This window comes from Chionomys nivalis, chromosome 2 (genome assembly GCF_950005125.1).
Source record: "Chionomys nivalis chromosome 2, mChiNiv1.1, whole genome shotgun sequence".
NCBI classification, from domain to species: Eukaryota; Metazoa; Chordata; class Mammalia; order Rodentia; family Cricetidae; genus Chionomys; species Chionomys nivalis.
In genome coordinates this window covers 118,971,437-118,999,078 of record NC_080087.1, presented here as the reverse complement: position 1 = coordinate 118,999,078, position 27,642 = coordinate 118,971,437, and the positions used below count along the sequence as shown (strand labels likewise).

General features: G+C 43.7%; 1 protein-coding gene across 2 annotated transcripts in view; it reads right to left on the bottom strand.

Annotated features, from left to right (window-relative positions):
• Positions 1 to 27,642, bottom strand: part of Epha4 (EPH receptor A4) — a 146,505-nt gene that overhangs the window by 111,267 nt on the left and 7,596 nt on the right. For both annotated transcript variants that reach the window (XM_057754124.1, XM_057754134.1), the window contains exon 3: positions 26,861 to 27,524. In XM_057754124.1, the coding sequence (XP_057610107.1) occupies positions 26,861 to 27,524 (664 nt within the window). The remainder of the gene's footprint in view (positions 1 to 26,860; positions 27,525 to 27,642) is intronic.

The following is a 27,642-nucleotide window of genomic DNA, read 5'->3' as shown; positions in this document are numbered from 1 at the left end:
GACTGATTTCAACAGCCGTTCAGGGAAGCTCCAGATTTCTAGGCATAGAACATGGTTTTCATGCACCTTTTGGGGTGTATAGGATCTTCCCACTGCACTGAGGTACGTCTGAAACCACACCTAAGGCAAGTTAAGAATCGTGATCAAGCCGGGCGGTGGTGGTGCATGCCTTTAATCCCAGCACTCGGGAGGCAGAGACAGGTGGATCTTTGTGAGTTCGAGGCCAGCCTGGTCTACAAGAACTAGTTCCAGGACAGGCCCCGTAGCTACAGAGAAACCAAAAGAATCGTGATCAAGACGGAGTCGGAGAGATGGTGCACAGGTAGCTCTTTCCTGCATGCAGTTCCCAGCACCCACATCGTGGCTGACAGTCACCTGTAACTCCAGTTCCAGGGGATGTGTGATATGCTTGCCTGGTCTCTGAGGGAACCTGCATGCCTGTGATATGCAAGCAAGTAGGCACACATACATGTAAAACAAAAATAAACCTTTAAAAAAAGAATCACGCAAAAGGCCAAAGACGTGAGTTTTTACAAAAAAAAAGTCGACATTACACAACATGAATAATCTCATTTATCAATAGTCTGATCTAGGAATTATTTAATTCCAAAGGTTGAATCCATCTCTACTTTGAGGACAAAATCTCTCTGGACTGAACCATTTTCAAAAGAAAGCTGGGACCACAGAAATGGCTCAGGTTACACCATATGCTGAGCTTGCAGAGAATCCGAGTTCAGTTCCCAGCACCAATATCAGGTGGTTTACAACCTTCTATATAACTCTCAAGCACTGAAGATACAAATACGAACACATACTTATGTATAATCAAAAATAAAACAGGCCAGGCATGGTTGCACACACCTTTAGTTCCAGCACTTGGGAGACAGAGGAAGATAGAACTCTATGAGATCAAAGCCAACCTGGTCAATAGAGTGAGATCCAGGCAAACCAGGGCTACATAATGAGACCCTGTCTCAAAAAGTTACTTAATTAAATTAGATAAATAAAATAATTAATTAAAAACCTACAAAAAGAAAAGCTGTAGATACCCAAGGCAGGGTCTCTCTCTCTCTCTCTCTCTCTCTCTCTCTCTCTCTCTCTCTCTCTCTCTCTCTCTCTCTCTCTTTGTAGCCCTAGCTGGACTGAACTCATTCTATAGACCAGGCTGGCCTCGAACTCAGAGGTCACCCGCCTCTGAGTGCTGGAACACTAAGCATAAACCATTACCACCTGGCAAAAAAGAAAAAAGAGAAAAGAAAAGCTGCAGATAATTTGAAGACAGTTCCAAACAAGTTATAAGAAAGTACCAGCATTGTTACCATATGCCTCGAACTATCCCTTTTAAAGATTTATTTGCAAGAAAAGTCTTGGCATTTTTTTTCTTTTTAAAGGAAAAAAAATCCTGTATATAGACTCCTTTGTATAACTGTGCTGTCTGGAAAGCTGACAGAGAACGGGTATGCAGCAAGCACAAAATGAGTGATTTACTGGATTGAACTAAGAGCCTCAAACACACCGGGATGAAGCAGACGCATGTGAGCCGGGTCGTAAGTCTTCTGTCCTGAGACACGAATGAAAATCTCCTTAGGGATACAGCCCTACCTGTAATTTATTTCGGCATTATTCTTTTGTGCAATATTATTTTTGGCATGTTAATGTATTGTCAAAGAATTCCAATCTAGTGACATGACAAAAGGTGTATTTCATATCAGAATGTAAAAAGTGCGAAAATCAATTGAATTATTTATCAATGACATTCCATAAAGGTAAGCAGTATATTCTGGGTAATGTCACTTCTCGGGAATAAATCGCAGCGTGGGGAACCTGGATTAATTACGAGAGTTTTATTCTGACGATTATGATCAGTTGGAGTTGCTGAAGGAAGATGAAAACCAAGAGCCATCTCTGTCATGCCCTAAAAGAAAGAGCAACTGGCCAGAATCCATATAATTTAGATGATTTTCCTTTCTTGGCAATCGACTAAACCTGTAAGTTTTCATTTGGCAGATAAAATAAACACTGAATGTCAAAGTTAGTCTTTGGTCTGGTAAATAAACCCCCAGAAAATTCAGCCTCAATTACTCCATAAATTTATTACACATTCAGTATCATAGCAAGATGGTAACATGCGTACATTATGTGCCTGGCTCTTGAGTATATTATAAAAAGCAATCAGACGCCTACAAATAAACAAAACCATACTGACATCTTCACGTCAGTGATCACGGGGGAGTACCAGGATGGCACAGAACTCTGTGTACCGTAGTTTTAATCACTTAAGTAGAGGCAAAGAAAAATAAGAATCAGACAGCACGAGAAGAGGGTGGACTCTGAGTGAGAACTGTCACATACAGCACAGGCTGTTCCCCGGATGTCCAGCTGAAGGAGAAAGAGAGACGGACGTGGTGGCCTAATTTCTCAGCTAAGGTTAAGGCACAGAGCCGCAACAGGCCAGCAGCAGTGGGAGACCAAAACAAGCTGGTATGTACTAATGGTGTCTTTCTCAGGCACAGGCTGCTGGTGCCCCATCTGCTGACTTCCGTTCTCTGTACACTTTTCTGATGGAGTCTGTCCTATTCTTATGTGAGTAAAGGAGGCACAGGAAATTCACTGACTTGCCTGAAAAGTGAGATAAAATGTTATTAGGGAAGTTTAGGTGACATTAAGGAATGCAATCAAAAGATACTTGAGGGAGAAGGGAGCGGCGCTCTACAGCCCTGGTAGGCGGAGAGGCATTTAACACTGGATGGGAGGAAGACAGGTACAGCCTGGGAATCTGAGAACATGGAAAGAGAGAAGAGATGCCGAGGCAGCTCTTCCCTGGCATGGCTTTGTGCTATGCTATGGAGCTTTCTGTGTAGAAGTAACCAGATAGTCAATGCTTTCATTCTTGCCTCTGCGTGCATGCATGGGTGTGTGTGCATGGGTGTGTGTGCATGGGTGTGCGTGCATGTGGGATGGGTAGGTATGTTAAGTGTGTTTACCAAAAGAGACGTGTGTGTGCAAGGAGGTGTGTGTGCATTTTGTGTGTGTTCAAATCAGGAGGTTTGTATATGTACAAGGAGGTGCGTGTGCATGAGCACAGGGAGATGTGTGTGTGTTGTGCATGTGTATTAAGTGTGTTCAGGAGGGGAGGTGTGTGTGTGTGCCCATGTGTGAAGGGAGGCATGGTATTTAAACAGTGAAAACTGGATGGCACTTACTGTCCTACCACCTCCAACTTTACTTAATAAACTGTTGTACGTTTCTATAAGACAACAGCTTTCTTCTCTCCATCTAGGGCCCGCTCCTCGTGGTTCCTCGCTTCTATACATAAATAAAAACAAACAGAGCCCTAACTACTGACACACTTATCTTCTCAACTATACCATCTGACAACAAGAACAAATCTAGCTTTCCGGAGCATGCCAGTAATCCAAGCACTGAGGTAGGAGGATATTAAGTTCAAAGATAGCTTGCGCCAGTGAGTTAAAAGTCTAGTTTCTAGTCTACAAAGAGAGACTGTTTCTTAAGGGGAAAAGATGGGTGGACGGGAGGAAGTAACAGATCAATATGCAATTTGAATAATCCGGTCGATACTATTTAAATGATCAAACATGCCAGTTTTGATCAGCCTTTTATCTTTCTGTATTGATGTGACCTTTATAATGGTTGAATTTACATGCCACGAGTGTGCAACAAGAGCTTTGGGGCTTCTGCTCATTCTTCCAGGGCTGAGAATTCAGAGCTGAGAATACAGCAAGCAAGGTTCTTTATTGAATCTTCTGAAAGGATGGGTAACTACTGACTGACAATAACCTCTGAGGGATGAGGAGCAGGGCAGTTGTCCCATCTCTCTATGCAGAAAAGGGCCCTGGCTAAAGCGTCCCTTTGCTAAGACTCCCTTTCAATATCTGCCTACATGTTCCCCATGGCTTAGTCCTCCCCTTTGATGGGCTGGCTATTCAGAAACCTTCCTGACAGCCAATGGAGAAGATCTGGAATTAGGAGGGCAACACCTAAGGACACCTAAGGAAGTATGCAAATGTTGCAAAGTTTGCTTGGGGTCTTTCAACTCTTTTGTTGTTTTTGTTATTTTGTTTTTTGGAGCTTTTGTTTTGTTTTCAGACAAGGTAATTCTCTGTGTAGCCCTTGCCGTCCTGGAACTCACTCTGTAGTCCGTCCAGGCTAGCCTGGAACTCAGGAACTCCGTCCAGGCTAGCCTGGAACTCAGGGATCTGCCTGCCTCTGCCTCTTTGTTGAGATGACAGGTCTGTGTCACCACCACCCTGTGGGTCTTCATGAGACTTTCAGCCAGAGGATCGACAGGCAAGCCACGTGCTCGTTTCCTGTGCTTCAGAGCAACTGTGGGGCTGAGAGCTTTCTAATGGAGGATTTCGGGGTTACAGTTAGAAGTTCCGGACCCAGTGGGGAACTGGAATGTTGACTCACAAAGAGACAGAGTGGTTGCATTATCAGTGTGTGGGAAGCTGGGACTCCACTTGCAGGTACAGGCCCCGGCTTATCCTAAGCAAAACAGAAGTGCAATCCACAGTCATGAAATGAATTCATGGCCCAGTGCATGGGTGATGCTGAGGCCACTATCTTTAGGGCCATCAGAGGAAAAGACACGTCACCATCCAGTCATACTGAGGCTCTTACAACAGGGGACCGGAGCCTTCCACCGATGGCATCAAATGGGACTCCAGGTTTACTCTGTATGTTGGGGTGTGCTTCTTTCTCTGCAATTGGTTCCATGGAAGACACTAATCACTTCATTGACAAAACCTGTTAATGAGTTTAGTAGTTAAAAAAATACAATATGCTCTTCTTTCATGACTAAGAGGGGCTAGAACACAGAGGATAAATAAAAGTTGCCAGTAGGAGGAAATGCCTGAGGGGCAAAGCTCTCTTGATCTCTAACCAGCAAGGGCTTCCAGATGAGAGCCTCAGGTCTCAAGAGTAGAGGATGGTGGGAGAAAGCAAGGTGTTTCTCTCCATGTGGTTTCCACAACTGGAAAATAACTTGTGAGAAGCTCAAAGGGCATGAACCAAGAAGAGGCGCAAGACGTGACTGACTCTAGCCTCTTGTGGGGAGCTGGGGCAGGTGCGTGCAATCGTATGGACACATGAATGACCCAGCTTCCAGGCGGTGAATTCTGAGGTCACAAAAACAGCTGATGACAACGTGAGCAAACACGCTGAAGTCACTCACAAAGGAGAGACAACCAAGCCTAGAGAGAGCGGAAGTCCTATTTTCTACGGTGTGGGTATTTTTAAGTTCATACTAAAGCCATGAAGTCATTTTCCTTTCTAGCTGGTGAAACCCTTGAAGGCATTTTGTAGAACTGTGAGGTGACAGCACCCAAACGATTTGATAAAAACAACCAGCTTCATCGCTGGAGAACAATGGCTTTGAGAAAGGAGGACTTTTCTGTATTGTATTTCCCGAGCATCTTGGCTTCCGGAAGAGCTCCAAAGAGGCAGAGGCAACGATTTTCACCAGGCATTCTAAAACACGTATAATCCATTATATTAAAAGGTACCTGCCAACAACTGTCACAGGTAGACGAGGAATCCCATATTTGTTTTAAACAAGCTTAGAAATTAATTGATTTTTTTTTTTTTATTTTTAGAAAAGGAATAAAGTCTTTGATGGGAAGAGGCTTGAGAACGTTGTCTTAGGAGAGCTTTTCTCATAAACAAGCACTAATGAGTAAGAAAAAAACCCACCTCACTCTGGATTTTTCTTCATTAATAAGTAGCGAATGCAAATTAACATACAATGACCCAGTATTTATGCCATTTTGCATTCCATTTGTCTCAAGCCAAGATAAGCATGCACCTCAAAATGGAATCATTTTTTGTCTAGATGAAAGCCTTTACAATAAGCATGTTTAAATAATTTTTTTTTTTTTTTTTTTTTTTTGGTTTTTCAAGACAGGGTTTCTCTGTGGCTTTGGAGCCTGTCCTGGAACTAGTTCTTGTAGACCAGGCTGGTCTCCTAAATAAAAATATTTTAGAGTATGTGAAATAGTAAAATTAGTAAAACTTAGCTCAAGGTTTTGCTCAAGGCAATGTGGCTAAAAGCCTCAAAGTGAAAAAAAAAAAACAAACTTGGTAGCTAGATAAAAATAAGGCTGGTGGGACTAGGGAGATGGCTCAGCTGGTAAAGTGCTTGCTCCACGAGCATGCTGAGAAACAACCTAGATGTCCCTCAATTGAGGAAAGGGTGAGGAATACGTGGTACATTTACACAGTGGAGTACTCCACAGCAGAGAAAAATAACGGCACCTTGAGATTTGCAGGCAAATGGATGGATCTAGAAAACATCATATTGAATGAGGTAACCCAGACCCAGAAAGACAATTATCACATGTACTCTCTCATAAGTGGTTTTTAAACATAAAGCAAAGAAAGCCAGCCGACAAATCACAATCCCAGAGAACCTAGACAACAATAAGGACCCTAAGAGAGACATGCATGGATCTAATCTACATGGGAAGTAGAAAAAGACAAGATCTCCTGAGTAAATTGGGAGCATGGGGACCATGAGAGAGTGTTGAATGGGAGAGGAGAAGCAGGGAGGGGAGCAGCAAAAAAGGCAGAACTCAATAAAAATCAATTTTAAAAAGGGTGTTGGAGACTGAGGAAGACACGCATCATAAATCCTTGGCCTCCACATACACAGGCACACATGGAGAAACCACACACACACACACACACAAATTTAAAGTTAAAAAATACAAAAAAGAACGGAGGTAGGAGAGGTCAATCTTAAGTATATCCAAATCACAGAAAATTGACTATAGATATAAAATACTACTTTACATTTATTGACATGGAATCATTACATGTAAAAATAATATTTATAGTACACATGGGCTACAGGTAAGCACGCATGTATGCAAAATGTGGAAGCCCAGAAACCAAGAGACATTCTCAGTCCTCACCCCGCTAAAAGTGATGATGGCTTTGCCATTTTTACACTTGTCTGTGTTTGACGTTTTAACAAACCACAGGAATTTGTGATTTGTTTTCAATCACCGCGTGATTTATATGCTCCCTTGAATATGGCTTTAAGCCATATTTAGACAGGCGAGTTTTCCATGCTATGCTAACACAATAAAACGGGAGTATAATTAAACCTGTTATAGTCTAGTTAACCATTAATCAGTGAAATAGTTAGATCATTGATTGATAGATGAATACTAAGAAATTCTCTTCAATGACTTAAGTATGTGTAATAATACATGTGCATATGAAGTATGTTAGACTGCACATACATACACATGTACATACGTACATTTTCGTTTCCCGCATAAGGAACACAAGAGACGGAACAATTTTTACAAGACACATAGAATGTCTAAGTTACCTTTCTATGCTGTGACACAACACCATGACCTAGCCAACTTCTAAAAGAAAGAAGCAATTTATTCAGCCAGGAAACTGAGGAGCCAAAAGCAAAAAAGAGCAAACTAGAAAAGGCCCAAGTCTTCTTCTTCTTCTTTTCTTTTTCTGAGACAGGGTTTCTCTGTAGCTTTGTAGCCTGTCCTGGAAACTAGCTCTTGTAGACCAGGCTGGCCTTGAACTCACAGAAATCGAACTGCCTCTGCTTCCCAAGTTCTGGGATTAAAGGTGTGCACCACCTGGCAAGACCTGAGTCTTTAAAGTCATAAGGTCTAACTTTAAAGTCATAAAGTCATAAGGAAATGCATTTCCTTCAACAAGGCCACACTTCCTAAGCTTCACCAAACAGTGCCACCAACTGGGGACCAAATGCCTGAGGTTAGGGAGGTTATTTCATTCCAACCACCACACTTGCCGAACACGTACAAAGTACTGGGTTAAATACCCAGAAACCACATGTGGTATGTGTCTGTGTTCCCAGCATTTAGGGGATGAAGGCAGGAGGATCTAAAGGTCACCATAATCTTGATCATCTAGTAGTCCAACCTAAGGGGAAGGGGCTGCAGGGGACCTTGTCACAGGGAGAGAAGGGGGGGAGAGAGATATGGACAGAGACAAAGACAGAGAGACACTGTGCATTCAGAACAGCTATAAGATGACTCGTTTTAAAAGTCACTACTGTTATCCCGTAATATAAAAATGTCTACAGTGGGAAAGAAGAGCTGGAAGTTCATCCATTCATGGAGAGGAATCCCAGCCAGAACTCCAGCTGACTGCTTCAGCTTTCCTACTTTGCTTCTGATGGATATTGTGAGTGGCAAATCTGGCATTATCATCTCTGTTTCTTACTATTAGTTCTTCTGTGTGATGCCTTACCCACGGGGACTCTCTGTTTTGCCCAAGCCTCTTCCTGCTGTAAACTCCACCTGGCTGATTTCAAAGGGCTTTCTCAAGTCTTTCTGCGGGATGTTTAGAGCATCTAATTAGAGGTTTTACCTGCTATCCATCTATATACGGAAGACTGCTGTCCATCTACATATGAACGACTATCAAGCACTTGCTGTTAATTCTTCTACTCTGGCTCAGTCACTCATTTTTAAACTGTAAGTTTGATTATGGTAGATTTCCCTCCAGACAAAATATTACATTGGCACATTCAAATCAACTGAGCTTGCCAAACCGTCATCACTTAACAATAACTTTTGATAGCATTTCCTGCTGCCAGCCTTCAATAGAAGTTACCAAAACATTAACTCCCATTCAGTCCCGAAAGGCAACTAGTCACTGTGTTCATCTGCGGGATCTTCTCCAACACACACAGTCTACGAATCACGCATGCACACCCACTCCACATGTACACACACACACTCTTTACACATACACACTCTGATACACACACACACACAACACACTTTCCACAGTTGTGCACATCCACACATTCTATGAAGTGCTGCCTTCTGCTCTCCACCAAGCTCTTGTTTGCCATTGATGTCCTGCACTTGAAGGCCCATGCACGCATTTCCGCCTCCCCATGCCTGGACACGGGCAGAAGCTTAATAAATGTTTGTCACTGCAATCTACCACTGTTCAAGTCTTCATTTAATTTCCTGAAAACCCTTCTTCGCAACTTATCCTTGGACGGACTCAGAACACTTGGCTTAAGCTTATTTCACTCATCACAAAGTCAGGACACTTTGACCGTTAACTTTCTTAAAGGGACAGTACAAGGTAAGGCCTGGAAACCTGACAGCCGGTGTAGGCGTGAAGAAGGGTATAAAAACCACTGAAGCCCAGGAATGTGGAGAGACAGAGTATTCGGAAACACATCCTAGTTAGTTTGTTATTGCTATAATAAAACATTCGGATTAGAAACAACTTGGGGGAGGAAAGGGTTTTTTACTTGGGTTATGCTCAGAGTTCCCGGTCAATTACAAAGGAGGAAGAAAGGTACTCATTTCTGTAGGCCATCCTTCCTTGAGCTGAGACAATATATCCCTCTCAGGTCCATGTACATAAATTCCCAATGAGTTCAAGGGAAACCTTTATGTTGTGATACAATGTCAAGATAAGAATAATTTCCCCTGGGGTCAGGAGAAATGTCTCAGTGGCTGGCTGTGTAAACATATGGAACTGTGTTTGGATTCAAGGATCCACATAAAAAGCTGGGTGTGGACACACACACCTGTAACCCCAGTGCTAGGAGAAGCTAAGATAAGAAGAGGACGGCTGGAGTTTGCTGGCCTCCGGCCTAGCTCTAGGTTCAGTGAGAGACTCTGTTTCAAAGCAATTAGGCAGAATTTAGGAGCAGGACACTCAACACCCTCCTCTGGTCACCATACACAAATGGGCATGCACCTACATGTGCATCCAACACACACCTCACATGCACACACATACAGAGATGGATGCAGGGGAGGAAGAGATAACAGCAGCTGTTACCCAGAGGGAACATGGTTGGTAGCTGGAGAGCTTAGAGCACAGTGACTGGGCTGGCCCTTTCTGTAAACCCTCTAGAAGAATCTTTCCTGGCCTCGGGACCTTTCTGTTCAGAGGCTTTTAATCATGGGGATACAATGAATACCTGTCATCTAAGGGTGTTTTGGAAGTAAAGTAAGTTAAGGCTGGAAGATCAAAACGTAGTAATTTCTTTCAAAGATGTTTTGTGTTAACAGCTTGCTTGCTGGTGTCTGTAGAAGAGCGTCTTCTTCCTCTGTAAGTGAGAACCTGGACCAAGTTACCTACTATGAGAAACACAAAATATTTCAAACCAGATGCCTCAAAGTCTCATCTTAGACTTACAAAGGATCCTCTAGACTTTGGGTCCCCCAGTGTAGACCTGAGATGAATGTGCATCCCTGCAAACTTGGGACTGAGAGGGGAGGTGTTGGCCTGTTATTATCATGACTAGTGACTAGGAGGTGACACTCTTAGTTCTCAGTGACTGCTAGAGGTACTGAAGTGTCCACAGAGCAGATCTCTAATCCTCAGCAGGGCTTAATAAACTCGATCTTGCCCCATATATCAGTGGTACCCCGCTGAGAAACAGGGACCTCAAGCCTTTGACTCATAGAAACTGGTGGCCGGGGTCAGCTAGCCGGTGTGCTGACGTTGAGCTGCACTATTGGTTAACTAGAAATACTGGCCAGGCGGTGGTGGCACAGTGGGGACCTAATCACACATCCAAAGCTTACCTAGGTGGCAGAGTGATTCTAAGGTCATTCTGGATAGCTTTGTAACTAGGCCATGACTGAAATTAAAAGGTTAAAATTTGATGGACTTATAGTTCAATGGTAGATGACTCCCCTATCATGCAAAGTCCTACATTCAATCAATCCTCCATGCCAACAATGAATCCTCAATCCTTCCTTATGTTGAAGAGGACTCTATAAATGGGATCTTTCCACTCACTGAGGCCTACAGAATAATTTGTTTAGTTAACTGAAAAGACAATCCTTCAAGTCTTCAAAATCTACAAATTATTTTGTCAAAACTGCTGCTTGAAGGAGCACCAGGGGTGTCTATAGTCACTTCATGTTCTCCCGTGTCCCTCTTTTTTCCTGCACCTCCTGTCTCTTTTTTAATAAGGAGTCAAGTTCAGAGGGGCTGTACCCATGTCCACTGTGCAGTGGGCAGTACCTTAGCCCATGTGGCTATTAAATATTTTTCCAAGTTACATTCCTATCAACACATTTCTGGCTCCTGCTAGTTCAACCATGCCTGTGATCCACCCGTGGGTTTAAGAGTCCCATTGTCTTCCATTTACAACCTTACAGATCTACTCAGGTAAGGAGAGGCATCCAGGAGGAGAGGATGGATGAGAAGGAAGAGGCACTTCTGCTTCTCCTCACAAGGGCAACAGAGGCCGAGGATGGTCAAACCAGAGTGCTAGCAAAAGACTACTGTGTTAGGTTTGAAAATCCATTTGCTTGACTTCCAAGATCATGGCAGGTCCCAGGGTTAGTTCCATTGCTCTTGTGTTTTTACAAACATCTAGCAAAGAATCTAAATCCCAGGCCCACTTTTGAGCCAAGGCTAGCACTAGAATCTTTTGAACCTGCAGAAAAAGTTTGCCTGAGCGATAATGTTCTGTAATGGTGTTAACTTTAAAATAGAATCTATCTGAAGTTCCTGAATTGACCCTAGTACCCTAACATGCTGAGAAAACGTCATATATCTACAAAGAGGAAAGGCAAGAGTCATGTGTTGACTAACCCGGTGTGGGTATTTATTGAAAAATTAAGAAAAAAAAAACAATAAAAATGTCTACATTTGCTGAACACTAAGGTATCATTTCCTGGGTGTGGTATTTAGTGCAGTGTGCCCACAGGGGAGGCGCTGTCGGCCTCACTGTTTGGGGGTGGGGCAAAGCACTAAAGTTAAATAAGCAGTTAATCGTCTTGTGCTGTCTAGATTTGTCAAATTGACACAAACTAGAGTCATCTAAAAGGAGGGAGTCTCGATTCAGAAAATGCCCTTTAAGATTGAACTGTGGGAGAAGCCTGGAGATCATTTTCTTTATTAGTGATTTATGAGGAAGGGCCCAGTCCACTTTGTGTGTTGCTACCCCTGGACTGGTTGTACTGGGTTCTATAAGGAAGCAGGCTGAGAAAGTCCGTAAATAGCTCCCCTCCACGGCTCCAGCCGCCGGGTTCCTGCCCAGACTTCCTTCAATGATGGACTACAATGTGAAAGTGTAAGTCAAACAAATCCTTTCCTCCCCAGCTTGCTTTTTGGTCATGGTGTTTCATGGCATAAATAGAAACTCTAAGTAGGACAGGCACTGAGTGGCCAAGATGAGATTACACTTCAGGTCATTCTTATTCCAAAGATGTGCCCCCCCCCCATTACCATTTTGAATGAGCAAATCTTCAAAATTCACTGACCCCTCAAAACACTGTTGCCCACCTACAAATACATCATTTTGGGCATAGTATCAGAAAACAGAATTACTGATGAGGTAAATCTCATGAGAACAATTAAACAAAAAATAAACAAAGAAAATTTAACATTGATTCTTTCATTCAATGATGTGTTCAATTCATTCATTCAATGATGTGTTCAAACACTGCAAAAATGAAGCTGGGAATGAAAAGAGCCCACAATTGAGACCCGACATTGAGGAAAAGGGGAAAATGCTGTGAGGTTTTGGCTAGCCTGTACTACAGAGTAAGTTCTAGGATAGTTTGGGTTATAGAATACAACTCTGCCTCAAGAAAACACATAGAAGCAAACAAAAAAACCCAAAAACCTAGAAATATAATTTGATACAGTTTTATTATGCTCATTAAGCCTAAGCATAAAATAAAAATGTTCTTGGTTCTCATTATTGTTGATTAATAGTCCAGCAATTCTGACCAACATTGTAAGAAAAAAATAAGGTCTAATGTTTGGGGGGATGGGGAGGAAATATAAATATAGTCACCTGCAATAAAAATGATCTGGTCTCTAGAAAACCCTGGGGTATTAACTGAGAACCTATTAGTATTCACACGAGTTCAATAAAGAGATTGGATGTAAGATAAACTTACAAAAATCGATTGCTTTCCTGTAGATGTATGATAACCAGCTAGAAGATAAAATTGAAAATACTGGAAAAAGTCAGTGGGCTTGTGCTCCTCCTTCATTATCTACAGCAGACATCATTAATCCTTTTGGGAATGGAGGGGCTCTCCAGTGTATCTTTCTAGATACGGTATTTTTTTAATTTTAAAGAAATATATTCTTTCTACTCTATGCACATGGGTGTTTTGCTGGCATGTATGTCTATGTACCACACATGTGTCTGGTGGCTGAGGAGACTGAAGAGGGCATTGGATTCCTTGGAACTGAAGTTACAGATAGTTGTAAGACACCACATGGATTCTGGGAAGAGAAGCTCAGCTTCCCTGGAAAGACAATCAATGCTCTTAACCTCTGAGCCATCTCTCCAGCACCCACAACTTCAAATTCTTAGAAGGTAAAATATGATTTTTGTCCCTCCAGGAGGCAGGAAAACCAAGATCTCTAACACACTTTCCAGTTTTCATTCAAATGCCAAAGTTTGGTTACATGAATCTCGCCATATATGACGACCACTTAAAAACTACCGAAGTAGTTACAGCAATAAAGTTTTATCAAAATGGGTCTTAGAATCCTTTATAAAGACAATAAATTAGGACCTTAGGCTTGTTTCAGTTAGCACAGTCACTGTGTTTGTCCGATGGGGAGTTTCTCTCATAGTCCATCCTCTTCTATTCAAGCCACTTAAAATGCTATCCCTGCCTTTAGGAGATGACAATGGCCACCTTGTTCCTTCCCTGAGCTCCTTCTGTCTGAAAATGTCTCAGGCCCTCACATCATTTTACTATACTTCTGAAATGATGCTAATTTTTATACTCTAGGATACAAGCAAAGATAGTTCCATTTAAAAGGGGGGGGTAGAACAATGGTTCTTAACCTGTGGGTCTTGATCCTTTAGGGGCTCGAATCTGACACCCTGCCTATCAGATATCCAAAACAGTAGGAAAATGACAGATATGAAGTAGTAATGAAATAATTTTATGCTTGGCAGCAAACACATCATGAGGAACTGTCTGGAGTGGTCGCAGCAGTAGGAAGGTTGAGAACCGCTGGATTTTAGAACCTGGCTTCTTTGCTGGCACCTTGCAAAAGATCACAGATCAATGGACTCTCAATTTCTCCCATTAGTTAATCAGCACCTCCAGATGTTAAAAAGACTGTTCTGTTAAAAAGTACCTACCAGCCTGCTCTCCAATCCCAGGGGCTGCTGACTGGGCTATGTACATTTTTAATGCACAGGCTTACACACACCCCTTAAGGAAAACCAACCTGTAAAATATTCTTCTCAAAGCCCAGACTAACTGTAACAAAATGGAGTGATGAAGGTGAGTGCCAGCTATCGATCTCATCTCTCTCCCAACACTTTCCTTCTAATCCTCTCCATAATTACATAAACTGAAAGAGCTTTCTGAAGCTGTCAATTCCTCTTGCATCCATTTTCAAATGGCCAGCGTGAACGTGGGCTGGGCACTAGATCAAGCTGTCAATGCTCCCACCCACCCCCACCCCCCACTTGGCTATCGACGGTCCTCTTGGCACATCTGTCAAGGGCCTCCTAGGGTTCTCCAAAACTCTTCTCCCTTGGAAGGGAGCAAGAAGGGTGGAGGAGCCTGAGCCATCATTGATCCATTCTTTTAACATGCTAATTTGCCCGAGGCTGCTTCAGTCACTGCCAGGATGGACACTTCAAAAGGAAACTGTTTTTCAAACTGGGGATGTCTTTTTCAAACACTCAAACTGAAAACAAATGAATCAAGTATCAAGTTCACAGTGCAGTGTGAAAGAGGTTGGCCAAACAGAAAAGGCAACTTCTTAGAAGGTGGGGGTGGGGGAGAGAAGAAAGAAAAAAGATAGTAACAACAACAATAACAAAAAGTCGAAAGTTTGAAACATTTTAAACTTAGCCGACTCCTGAGCATCAAAGCCAAAGAGAATGTAACAGTGAATTTCATTAATCTTTGGGGAGAAAAATTGGGGCGGATAAGATTACGGTGCTGTAAAACATTAGTAACATTGATAATGATAAACCGTTGGATATCTCCCTAGAGGAGGAAGATAGGAAATAGGAAACAAAATAAAACCAATTGTTTAATGTTAACTGCACCTGTAACTGGTCACACATTGAGAAGGCTAGACAAAAAAAAAAATTGGAAAATTAACAAATTATTAAAATATTTGTCTACTGCTTTGGTTAAACACATGACCATTGACAGCCAGCCAGTACAGTTAAGACCACAACACATAACTGGTCGCCTAAAGACTATAAAGTAGTAGTGCACTGTTAAAGTTGTAAAAGTGAAATTCTTCAAGGGTTTTGTTGGGAATGGGATTTAAGGGGCAAAGTCACATAAGAGAAACAGAGGGGTCTGCTGAGAAAGCAACAGTGGGAAACTGGGCATCTTAAATCACAGACAAAGGCTTCAGAGAAAAGCATTCCTAGCTGGCCGGGACTTCCCGAACCATGAGGCTGGGCCATATTTACCTGCCATGGTATTATGGGAGAAAATCAGTATTCTGTTAACCTCTGACCCTTGGATCCCAGGCAGACAAAGGCCCAAGCTGGAGCCCTGGGCAAAAGTAGCCAAATGTCAAACAGCAGGGAAGCGATTGTGAGATTGGCTTGGGCACAGCCAGCCTCATTGGGGCAAACTGCTATTCACAGAAACAAGCCATGAAGAGATACCGCCATAAAATATGAACAAAACGGAACCTTTTTTTTTTGTCTGGATTCTAAATTGTTAGCTTTATGGGACTTCATGCTGAACACTATGGAAAAAAAATCCAATTTGCTTTGAAGCGCATTAGTCTGTCTAACACCCTAATTATTGTTTACAGTGCCATTTGCCTTCTATTAAGAATTGAATAATTACCCAGCACTTCATAGTTTAAAAAATACAAGCAAACAGGATTATCAGGGTAATTAGGAAACTGTACCATGGCTTTGGACTGGGGTGGGAAATATCTGCACTTGCGCGGGAGATGATCGTTATCAATCAACCGGCTTCAAATGGTATTTTAAGGATCTTGGACAATTTGAGCTCTGTAACTTATTATGGAGAGGTTAGGAGGATCACCTCTGAGAAAGGACGGCCTGTTGCAATCCATGCTTGCCAGACCAGCAGCTGAACTTTCTCAGTCAGTCCTGACACAGGAGAGCACACCAAGTGCACAGCATATTGCTGGGCTTTCATTTTAATAATCCACCCCAAATGGACTTTGCCCCGCATCATCCAACTCTGTCAGACCACGGAGGAGCACCCCCAAAGCTCTTTCCAGTGTTCAGATCTTATTTTCTGACCTTGCCTCCACTTTAATGAGGCTGTCAAGTCTGTCTGGGCCTGGTTTCCCATCCTGTGTAATGAACTGAACTCAAGACTGACTGAACTTCAGAAATCACGTTATGCAAAATCCTCTTCTAGTTTATCATTGTGTGTGATGATCACTGGGTAAAACAATCAGTTGGCTCGTCCCTGTTTTAGAAGGAAGAAGGTAAAACTTGGGCCCCTTTGAAAATTTGGGGGAAATAAGGAGAGGAGCGCAAGCAAAGGCACCGTTCAACCAAGAGTGCATAGAATATACAGCACCATGATTATACTTTTGTAGAAGAATAGTATCAGGGAAATAAGTGAGTCGAATTTTCTTTAGACATAAGGACTAGTGTGTTCGCTCATAGATAGATAAATGCAAACAGCAGCCGGAAGGTGGTGGCTCATGCCTTTAATCCCAGCACTTGGGAAGCAGAGGCAGGTGGATCTCTGTGAGTTCCAGACCAGCCTGGTTTTCAAAGTGAGTTCCAGGACAGCCAGGACTGTTACACTGAGAAACCCTGTCTCAAAAAAATTAAAAAGAAATGCAAAGTGCAGATGAAAGAACCGTGCACGTTCTGTCCCTGAGACACTTTCGATAGCTGTTTGCTGAATAGCCCAGCAGTGACTGACCCAAAACTTATTTTTGGAACTTCCCGAGACCTGACAACTCTTGTCAAGAAGTTTTATCTTTTCCTTCCGAGAGTTTTGAAGTGCTTTGTCGGAACCCTTCTGAACATTCCTCGAATAATCTGAATAACGCCATCTCCTCCCACCTCAGAAAGAACAGCAAGATTCCAACGGGAGCTGTCACAGTCTAAGAAGTCACCAGAGCCAGGGGTCCTTTTCCAGAGGTCAAAATGAAATGAGCAGCAGGGGCTTAGGTTGTTTGGCGTGGGGCGGGGGAGCTGGAGAGTGACAACTAGTCACACTGGGGGCTGGGGGAAAGGGCTTTATACAAAAAGTGCCCAGTGCAAACAGTCCACTCAGGCCTCCAACCCCCCAAGCTCTGGAAGCATTCAAATCAAATGGAAGCCGAATTAATTTGCATGGTGTCGAACTCATTGGGTTCTGCATAAACAGACGGGGATTCTGGCTGCCGTTTCCAAAGGGAAGGCCTAGCCGCCTTTGTGGAAGGGGGAAATGGGTGTGCTGTTTTGCATGAAGGCGCATACAGAATATGCAAATGGGGAAATGTGCTGCCTGGAAAGGCAGGGGCCGGCAGACAGTTGACAACCCACATTCACCCCGAAAATGCTGGGTGTCTCCGAGGGGAGTTGAAAGCCATTCCAACATGCCTGTTTCCCAGGAAGGCAAAATAGAGCCTGAATATTCATAGGATGTCCGTTTAGTTATGGGCCTATTAATTACCCTCCAGACCACAGAACCAAATGACCTCACCTGCCTTCCTTTCCCAGCCAGTTCAGAGGGACCTGCTGTCAAAAGGATAGGACGAGAGGGGCATGAAAGTCCCAGAGGAAATGATCCAGGCTCTCTGGGTCTTCTTCAGTCATATTCCTTCCCCGTCAGCCTAAGGAGAACACTGAGCCCTATTACTGGTCACAGACAACCAGTCTTTAGGAAACCAGAGGCTATAAATTGCTGCCTGATGTTGCAGAAGCAAATACAAGGTTGACTGAAATGCTGCTCTCCCAAACTATCAGAATCTCGCAGATTATGGAAAAGATTCTCTCCCCCAGGCCGTCCCAACTCCATTTTAACTGGTAATGTGCCTCAGTGACACACCAGGCGACAGAAGGGCCCTCCAGGAGTTCTGACTGCCCAAACCATAAAAGACTGATGAACTAACTCCTGCACCCTCCTGCACCGCTTCTCCAACTTCTTGGCCTTGAAATCCTCTCTCCAAAGCCATCAAGGATGCCAAGTCCCTTCAATTGATGAGTTACAGCTGTCCATTTCTACAACAGCAGTTTGGGAAGCATGTTTTCGATTAAATTTGCTTATTTATATGGAGGCAAGGGTGGCCACGCCTTGTGGGGGTCGGAGGACAATTCTGGGACAGTCAGTTCTCTCCTTCCAGCCCATGTGTCCCGGGAATTGCACTTAGGGCAGCAGGCCCGGCAGCAAGTACCTTCTCAAAGTTCCAGTCTTTTGTTACAATTTTGGTTATTTGAAAAATAACAAGCGGGGCTTGGTGGTAGGTGCATCTAATCTCAGCCCTCAAAAGGCCAGGGAAGAAGGCTCGTAAATTCAAGGCTTGCTTTGTGAGTTCAAGGATAGCCAAGGCTGCATACTGAGACCCTGTCTCAGAAGGAAAAAAAAAACAAAGCAATAAGCCCACTTCAGGTGAACACAAACAACATACATATATTGTAATGAAAACCAAACCAAACCAGAGAAATCTGTGTGTCTCAAAGAAAAAGATTACTGAGAAAGGGCATACATGTTCTAATCTGTAGTTCTCTTCTGCATCTCTTTAAAAGTCTGGCTTAGTACCGGACACCTGGGTTTTCATATTTGGCTCTGTAACTAATTCAATGAGATTATGATGTCAAACAGCTTCTGGAAAACTCCATGGCATTTCTGAGAGGGTGGGTGGCAGGGCAAACAATATCCTAGAATCAAAGTTTTGACCTTGCAGACCACATGAAAGGGTCTCATAGAGGAGTCCATCTGGATCACATTTCAAAATCACTGTTCTGAGGCAGTGATTTTGAAAAATAGAGGGTGTGATCGATGGAGGTAAGGCGTGTCTTGGAGCCAGAGAGGTGGCTCAGGGGGTAAGAACACCAATTTTCTTCTGGCGGATCCAGATTCAATTCTTAGCACCGAACCACACGACTCACAGCTGCCTAACTTAAGTTTGAAGGGTCCAACACCCTCTTCCGGCCTCCTCAGGTAACGAGTATTCTCACGGTGCACATACATACACACAAGAAACAATTCATATACATTAAATTTTAAAAAGTAAAACTTTTACTGCTATACTGCGCTATCTAGTTTTATGTAAACTTGACCCAGCTAGAGTCATCAGAGAGGAGGGAGCCTCAACTGAGAAAAACTCCCTAAGATCTGGCTGTAATTTTCTTAATTAGTGATCAATGGGAGAGGGCACAGCCCATTCATTGTGTGTGGTGCTACCCCTGGACTGGTGGTCGTGGGTTCTCTAAGAAAACAGGCTGAGCAAACCATGGGAGCAAGCCAGTAAGCAGCATCCTCCATGGCCTCTGCATCCAAGTTCTTGCCCTGCTTGCGTTCCTGTCCTGACCTCCTTCAGTGTGATGTGGGAGTGTAAGCTGAATAAGGTCTTTCCTCCCCAGGTTGCTTTGGGCATGGTGTCTCATCACAGCATTAGTAACCTCTAAGATCTATGTCATTGCTCTTTCCTGAACAAGTAGCCACTAACCTCTCAACAACAAACAAACAAACAAATCTCTATGCTGAGACCTAACAGGAATGCTACTGTTGGTCAGAAGCTGGTCAAGCACAGCATACTGTCACCATATCAACCCTGACACCAGAAAAATAAAAGGAAAGGTTTCCACACATTGGAGACATTAGTAGTTAAGAGCACTTCTTGTTCTTTCAGGGAACATGAGTTCAGGTTCCCTGCACTCATGTTGAACAGCTCATGGCCACCTGTAACTCTAGCTCTAAGAGAGTCAAGCCATCTTCTGGCTTCCTTGAGCACCCGTACACATAGTGCATGCGCACACACACACACACACACACGAATAAAAACAAAGTAATTTTTAAAAGTATTTCCATGCAATGATTGGTGCTAAGTCCTACATACATAAACGCTCCCATGCATGTGTCGTACTAAATGGCATATGGTTGAGTGTCACTAATTTACACATGCGACCTTGAGGGTCTGGAAGTTGAATTTATTAACGTCTCTGGTTAAGGGGCAAAAATGAAAAATTCTACCCAACTCTCCAACTCTCCAAGTAGTTTTGAATCACTTTATGATGACTGGTCCATGTTAACTTCACGAGCTGCGTGCAATGTTCTGGCGAGATATTAATGATAAAAAGTTAAGACCTAACTTTCTTCCACGCCATTACAGAGCCTCACAGAGGTGGTGGCTCAGGGTCATCCGTCACCCTCTGCCACGGTTGGGGAGGCACTGGGTGTGTGGTAGATATTGACACTGCCGTACAGGAGGTCCTGAAGATCACCCTCATCCAGGAGGGCCTAGCACAGGGAATTCACGAAGCTTCCAAAGTCTTAGACCAGTGCTCCACCCATCTTTGCGTGCCTGCATTTAATTATGATGAGCCTCTAGGTATGCAGAGTATCTGATGGAGGCCCTTAGTGCCGAGCACCAAATCAACCCAATTAAGGTTGATAACAACCACTTGGGGAATGGATAGACTTCTGTGAAAATAATGGGGGGGGGGCAGATGCTGCCTAGTGGTTAGTACAGTGGTTAAGGCGAAGAATCAGGCCGTGGATGGCATCAAAGATCGCTTTGACTGTAAGCAAATGAAAAATGTGTCTCATTTTTAGAAAAGAAAGAGGGTGTTACCGAAATAATAACACATATACTAGGAACATACTGATGCATTAATTCACATGGCAAGATTTTGGCAGATGCTGATGACTCCATGAAATGCAATTCCCGCAGATAAATTATTGAATATGACCTAGGCCAGAATTCCTTACTCATTTGTTTACTTATTCATCCGGTCAATGAACATTTAATGAGATGTCCTGTGCTCCATCGGTTGTCACCATGGCAGTGGCTTGGATAGACTGAGCCCCACTCATCCACTTATGATCTCTCAAGGAGGTTTACTAAGTTTCCTTGTTCAAGTGGAAACCAGAAAACTAACACAACCCAGTTCACAACTGTTTGTCACTAAAACCTGCAAGAATAACTTACAAGTTAAAGTGTCAGCCTAAGAATATTAGCGTAGTATGGTGTCACACATATTTAGAACCAGTACTCAGGAGGCAGAGCACACAGATATTTATGAGTTTGTGGCTAGCCTGGTCTACATAGAGTCCCAAGCCAGCTAGGGTTAGCCACCTTGTCTCATAAAGTAGTCTCTGAGATACTAGACTGTAGTATGAATATCTTATTTAACATAATGGAAGAAAGTTACACTCCTAACATGAAATGATATTTATGATAGTCACTTTTTCTTTTTGGTTTGTTTGTGGGGTTTTTTTTTCTGCTTTTTCAAGATAGGGCTTCTCTGTGTAGCCCTGGCTAGAACACGCTGATCTTGAACTCAAGAGTGCTGGGATTAAAGGCCTGCGCCACCACACCCAGCCGATAGTCACATTTTACAATACACAAGAGGACGGTGAAAAGGAGGCTGCTATCTGTTCAATGCATCAATAAAGGGACCTGTCAGAGAGTGAAGAAGGTAACCCCCAGAGCTGGAGTGAGTCTGAAACTTGAGAGCCTCTGTGTGTGTGTAGGGTGAATGACTTCTCCGTTTTACTTTGCCCAGCCCTGCACGGGGAACTTTTCTGACAGCCATGCAATTCTTTGCTCATATTAAATTCATCAGCTAAAAGCAGAAGAGAGAAAAGAGTAAGTGGCGAGGTTCAATGATGTGAGCGTGGAGAGTTGTTCCGGGGCCACCTTTGCTCTGCACACTGGCAACCACAAAACCACTTAATCAGCCCTTTCCCTCGCAGCTCAAGTATTAATAAAAATAATGACGTCTTAATTCACCTTTGAGAGGCACAAGGAAGCTCAGTTAGAATAAAATAAGTCATCAAATCTCAAATAATGTCGTTCAAAAATCCCTGACTGCGATAATTCCCAGGTGACGCTTTGCTGAACCCAAAATAGAGAGCAGCACACCACCCCCTGCTCACAGAAGAAGCCTGGTCACACAAAGAAGTGAAAAAAAAATAACATTTTTTTTTAAAGAGTATCGAAGGGACAATATTAAACCTTGCTCCTCTGAGATAAAGAATTAGGTCTGTGAGTGATCAGACATGCTTCAGAGCTGCAGATAAAAGCAGCTCCAAGAGTCAAGCCATTGATTCTTGCAGACACGATTCAAAGGTAAAAAGAAAAATTTCAAAAATGAAAGGGTACGGAGGGGCGGCTCTCTGAGCTATATTTGAAACCCTTCTGTCTCCTGCTTCTTTCTGTAAAAGCCCCATCACATATCAGACAAACAGAGTCATCTTTCTTTTTTGATATAGCTCTCCTTTGCAGAGGATAAATTTGTAATATTTCAATTTCATAGCCGCCATGTCATTTCTATATCATTCATTCTTGAAAGAGTTTGACAGGGACGGTGTCTTTAAAGACCTTAGGCTGGCACGAACACAGGTGTGATATGATATAGTTCTCAGACAATCCTTCAGTTTATAGTTGGTATTCACATTAGTTTGCGTACTGGTTTGTTAGCGGGTTGGTTTGCTTTTATCGCTAGGGCTGAAACCCAGGGTCTCCTGTGCCCTGCACAATTGCTCTTCCGTGAGCTATACTCCCAGACCCATAAAACAAATGCATTGTTGATTCCTGCCTAATTCCTCCCTGACTTAATTATCACTGCTATGACTCGTTGCCTTTTAAAGAATCTTTCATTTTTACTAAGGATTCTTTTTACATGTACTTTTTGAAAACACTGTTTATTAGCACCCCCTGAAGAGGAAATCTGGGTCCCTCTTTTCATTTTCAGCTTTAAATTAAGATTCTGAAAACATTTTAAGTCTTTTATTCTGCTTAGCTGTCTGAACGAATGGGAACTGAACCCTAACCGTCAGGTACGTGTATACCTGTCTTTGCTCCCCAGACACTGAAACAGAGACCACATTATATTTTGATTTTTCTTTGCAGATCTAACCCTGGGAAACCAACTGGGCGACTTTCGTTATCCTCTGCATCAAATCCCTTAGCCTGGGTTGACTGGGTCACAGTCAGTCTCCTTGAGGACAGAAAAGGGGCTGACACTCTTCATTGTCCTAATGAAACCAAAGCAAATCGCTTTAGAATGTGCTAGTCTGGTCCAGAGCTGCATTGGCCAGCCTAGCATCTAGCAGGACTCTTGACATCTTCCAGGCAGGCTGCATCCTCTCACGTCGGCATAGACTGCTGGCTCGAAGAACCGCAAGAGGAAGTGTAGCACTGTCACCAAGGTCCCTTGGGGACTCGAGAGGATGACCAGGGTTACACTCAAGACAACAGTACACCCCAGGCCCCCACCCGCCCTGGCCATTTTCACCCAAGGAGCCTTTGTCCAACGTTTAAAATCTTAATCAATCTTCGCTCTGACCTCTCAGACCTCAAGGAAGATGGATGAGGAAGTGGGTGACCTTTCACCTGTCCTCCTATTTGTCCTGCTGCAGTGGACTCATTGAAAAGACAATGAGGAGGACCCTGCTGCCATAGCGGTGAAGAGCTGGCTCAGTTTCCTTTATGCTTCTCCTTAAGCTCTCTTTACATTCCCCTTCTTGTTCCACCCCCAAATCACTGGTCTTTCATTCAGAGAAAAGTTCTTTGCTATAGAGATGGGGGTGGGGGAAGAGGTGAGGGACACTCTTCACAGAAGATTGTCAATATAAGCTGTGAAAAGGGAGTGTAATTGAGGAGATAAGGAGCCTTCCATCCTTAGCTTTGACTGCAGAGACAGATCTTTACTTCTTCTAACCCAAGTCAAAAGCTCTGACCTTGGGAAGAGCAAGTGACAAAGACGTGAGACAGGAAGACCAATTTAGTGTTTGTGGTCTGCAAGGTGCCTCTTACTGAATGCGTGCAACCCCTTTGGCAAGTTGGTGAGTTCACCATAGCCCTGCCACTCCCACCCTGTCCTGTAGATGAACAAGATTTGGAAGGTTTAGGAAACGTGCCCAAGGTCACACGGCCAACTATCACACTGAGATACTGCCCTATCTGGTGTGCAGTGGGTCTAGTAAGGTCAACTTACTCCTGGGAGTTTTTACAGCCATTCTTTAGAGTTCGCACTCAAGTTTGGAATTTAAGAAATCCCTTGTTCAAGCTTTTCTTTCATTCCTAAATTTACCAGAGACTCTTGCTTGTCAGAACAAAACAAGCAAGCAAACAAGGACTGAGTTTTGTGTTTTAAGAATCTCCTTGAGAGTTACCCACTTATTGAAAACAAAAACCAAACCAAAACAAACAATAATTAAATTTAACACACATAGCACCCCTCTCCACCTTGCATGAAAACACTAAGTTCTCAAAAATAACTCGGCTGCTGGGGGTGGTGCTACACACACGAAAGTCTAAACATTTGGGAGGTGGAGGCAAGATGACCTGAGTTCAATGCCATTCCCGGTTACATAGTAAATCTGAAGCCAGCCTCTGATTCGTCTGAGACCCTGTTCTCAAGTGACCCCAAACAGGAGCTATTGAGAAATCCTCGGGATCCATATAGGAAAGCCATGTATAGCACCACAGGCCTGTTAGCCCAGCCCTGCGGTAGGTGGAGACAGGAGGATCTCTGGGATTGGCTGGCTCCAGCCTTGGCTTCCAGTTCCTCAAGACGTCTCAATTGGTGGGCAGAGACAATAAGTCCTTCTCTGGCCTTACTCACACCACCCCCACGCCCCCAAACAAACAAACAAACATCCCTTTTCATCAAATTTAAAACTGCCTTTGTACAGTTTGCTCAGAGGTCAGCCCCCCCCCCCCCTGCGGAGTCTAGCTCCTCCCCTTCGAGGAATCACGTGACGAAGCCACCAGTTCCATAGAATAAACCACGAAAATGTTCAACTGCCTTCCCATTCTCTTCATCCCATCTTTTTTTTTCCTTTCCCCCCCAATTTGGATAGTGAAGGTATCGGAGTAGCCCGCAGAGCAATGCAGGAGTTACCAGGATCTATGACAACTGAAGGTCAATAGCTTCAGGCAGTCAGAGATGAGAAAAGATGAGCAGAGGGAGCATGCTAGCAGGGGATAGAGGAAGAAAACAGTAACAACCACACACACGCATCTCTGCAAGATATGAAAGTCCTATTTTACCAAACTCAAAAGGGCAGAAGCATCTTTTCTAGAAAGCCATAGTGTATCACTGTTCTGTGCACTGGCTGTCCACTATGACTGTCCTTCCTTCCCCAGGAATAGGGCACACACTTCTTTTCTCATGCAAATAGTGCCGGACACCCTTCAGAATTTCTACTCAGTCAGCTTCCCACGAAGTTCCCAAGTCCAAAGCAAATCAAACAGCATGGAGCTCATCTTTTCAGAAAACTTTCCATTCTCAATTTGCACATTTTCAAGTCAACACTTTAGCTGGGAAAATAAGCTAATCCATCATTATCTTGTTTTACTGACATCCATAGACAGCCACTCCTAGAAATAAAACTATGGCAAAGCAGTGAAGGCCCCTGAGGAAAGTATAAAAACCCTAAAAGGGGAAGCATATAACCCAATGACATCGGAATGACCAGTAATGTGCTTTTCTGGAGGTGACGACCACGGCCTCCTGATCTGGCAAGTTGAAAGCCTTACGCTTGATCCCACCCTGTCATTAGGATGCTTGAGATGCCAGACAAATTGTTTGGCAGTCATTCACTTTGGCTCTTTAATCACCAAGTCAGATGAACCCGAGGCTATGATTGATAGAAAAGCCTCATCTGATCTGTCCTGTAGCTGCAACCAGGAGACACAGTGACACTGGCCACCGTGTAGCAATGTCCATGACAGAGAGGGCAGCAGCAGACTGTGGATGACCATAACAGTTGGTACCAAGCAAGACAGAAGACTTGGGATGACTGGCTTGTTTTGACACCTTAATCCACACACGGTATAAGCAAGCCCTATAAATGTGGGCTCTTCTCCTCCTCGACTCCACTGCAGAGTTGCTGAGAAGCCAGACTGCTCTGACAGACAGAGAAAGTCAAGAATGGAAGGCCGACTCTGAACTTGGGTGAGACAGGTTTAAAAAAAAAATCACCTTGGTGATATGATAAAAATTAATCGCAATAAAAATATCCTTTTTCAAAAGCCCAATAACCAAAACGGATTGCAATTTACTCTTATTGCCCCTGACCACAGATCAAATAAAGAGACTCTTTCTAACTGTATTATGATCTCCTCAAAGAAATGAAGAGGTCTTTTGTCAAGATTAATTTTGCTTAGGAACCCTTCAAGGGGTGTTAGGTGGAACAGAGGCCCTTGAAGCATCTCCTTCTTGGCTTGTTGGACTTCTCCAAGGGTCCGTGAGGCAGGAAGAAATGAAAGGACTCTCTATAATCATAGCCAGTGGGAGGGCACAGGGTGAGTCAATGTCCCTTTCCCGTTTAACTCCTTCCTGCTCATACACACTCTCATCACTTTTACCAAGTCAGCAAACTAAGGCTCAAAAAAAAAATGTGTCTGCCCTCTTTAAACAGGGCTCAATCAAGCCTAGTTCTTCAGCTTGTTCATTTACATTTCAGAAGGGGCATCAAGCCGGCTGGGATCTAAGGGCCTGTTAGCAAAATGTGCCTGGCCTTCTGCTCATTACAGCAGCGTCGTTTGTTTTCTCAGTATTAGAAATGTCTTAGCCTTGCCACCTGGAGCTGCAGCACTGACTCATTAGATCCCTCTGTCCCAGCACATCCCACGGGGGCTGCTAATTACTGGCTTCACTCCATTCAGTCTCATCTCTGATTTAATTACGTGCGCTAAGCCCTAATGAAAAGTACAGTATGGCTGTTCTTACCTTGGCATTCGCCATTCTGCTCCTCATGCCCAGCATTGCACAAGCAGTTGCCAATGGGTACCAGCCATTCGCCATCTGCCCCGCAGTACATTTTTGGCACATCCTTCTCTTCGGAGTTGTTGACACAGGAGCCTCGAACTTCCACCAGGGAGGAGGTATCAGCCCCCGTGATGGTATCAGGAAACTGCGCTAGGTTTCGAACGGTGAGTGGACACTTTTTGTAGAACACACGGACGGAGACCAGGGCAATGCAAGCCCCCACATCCTGAAAGGCCAGGTAAAAGCCCTTCTTGCTCAGTGGCCCTACATCCCGGATCTCAGTGTTGAGCTTCATGATTCGGTCACCAATGTCCACCTGCGTGAAGCTCTCATCAGCCGCGATGGTATCAATCTTGCCGAACTGGCTCTCTCTGATGAAGCGCTCCTTGTCATTGTCTGACTCGTAGTAGTACAGGTTAAACGTCTCCTTGCAAGTCCCCATGACGCCCGGAAGACTGTTGCAGTCCCTCAGAGTGAACTTAATCTCAATGTACACCCTCTGCGCCCCTTCTCGGGTGATCCAATCAGTTCGCAGCCAGTTATTCTGGCTGGCTTCCATCACATTGCACACCTGGTAGGTTCGGATCGGTGTATTTTTCTCATCCATAATGCTCACTTCTTCCCACTGCAAAGATCCAAAGAAAACGTATCAATGAGAAAGTTTCATCAGACAACGATTCATCAAAGCCATTTCACAGCTATCCTTCCAATCATGGAGAAAATTTCTATGTAACAGTGCCCCC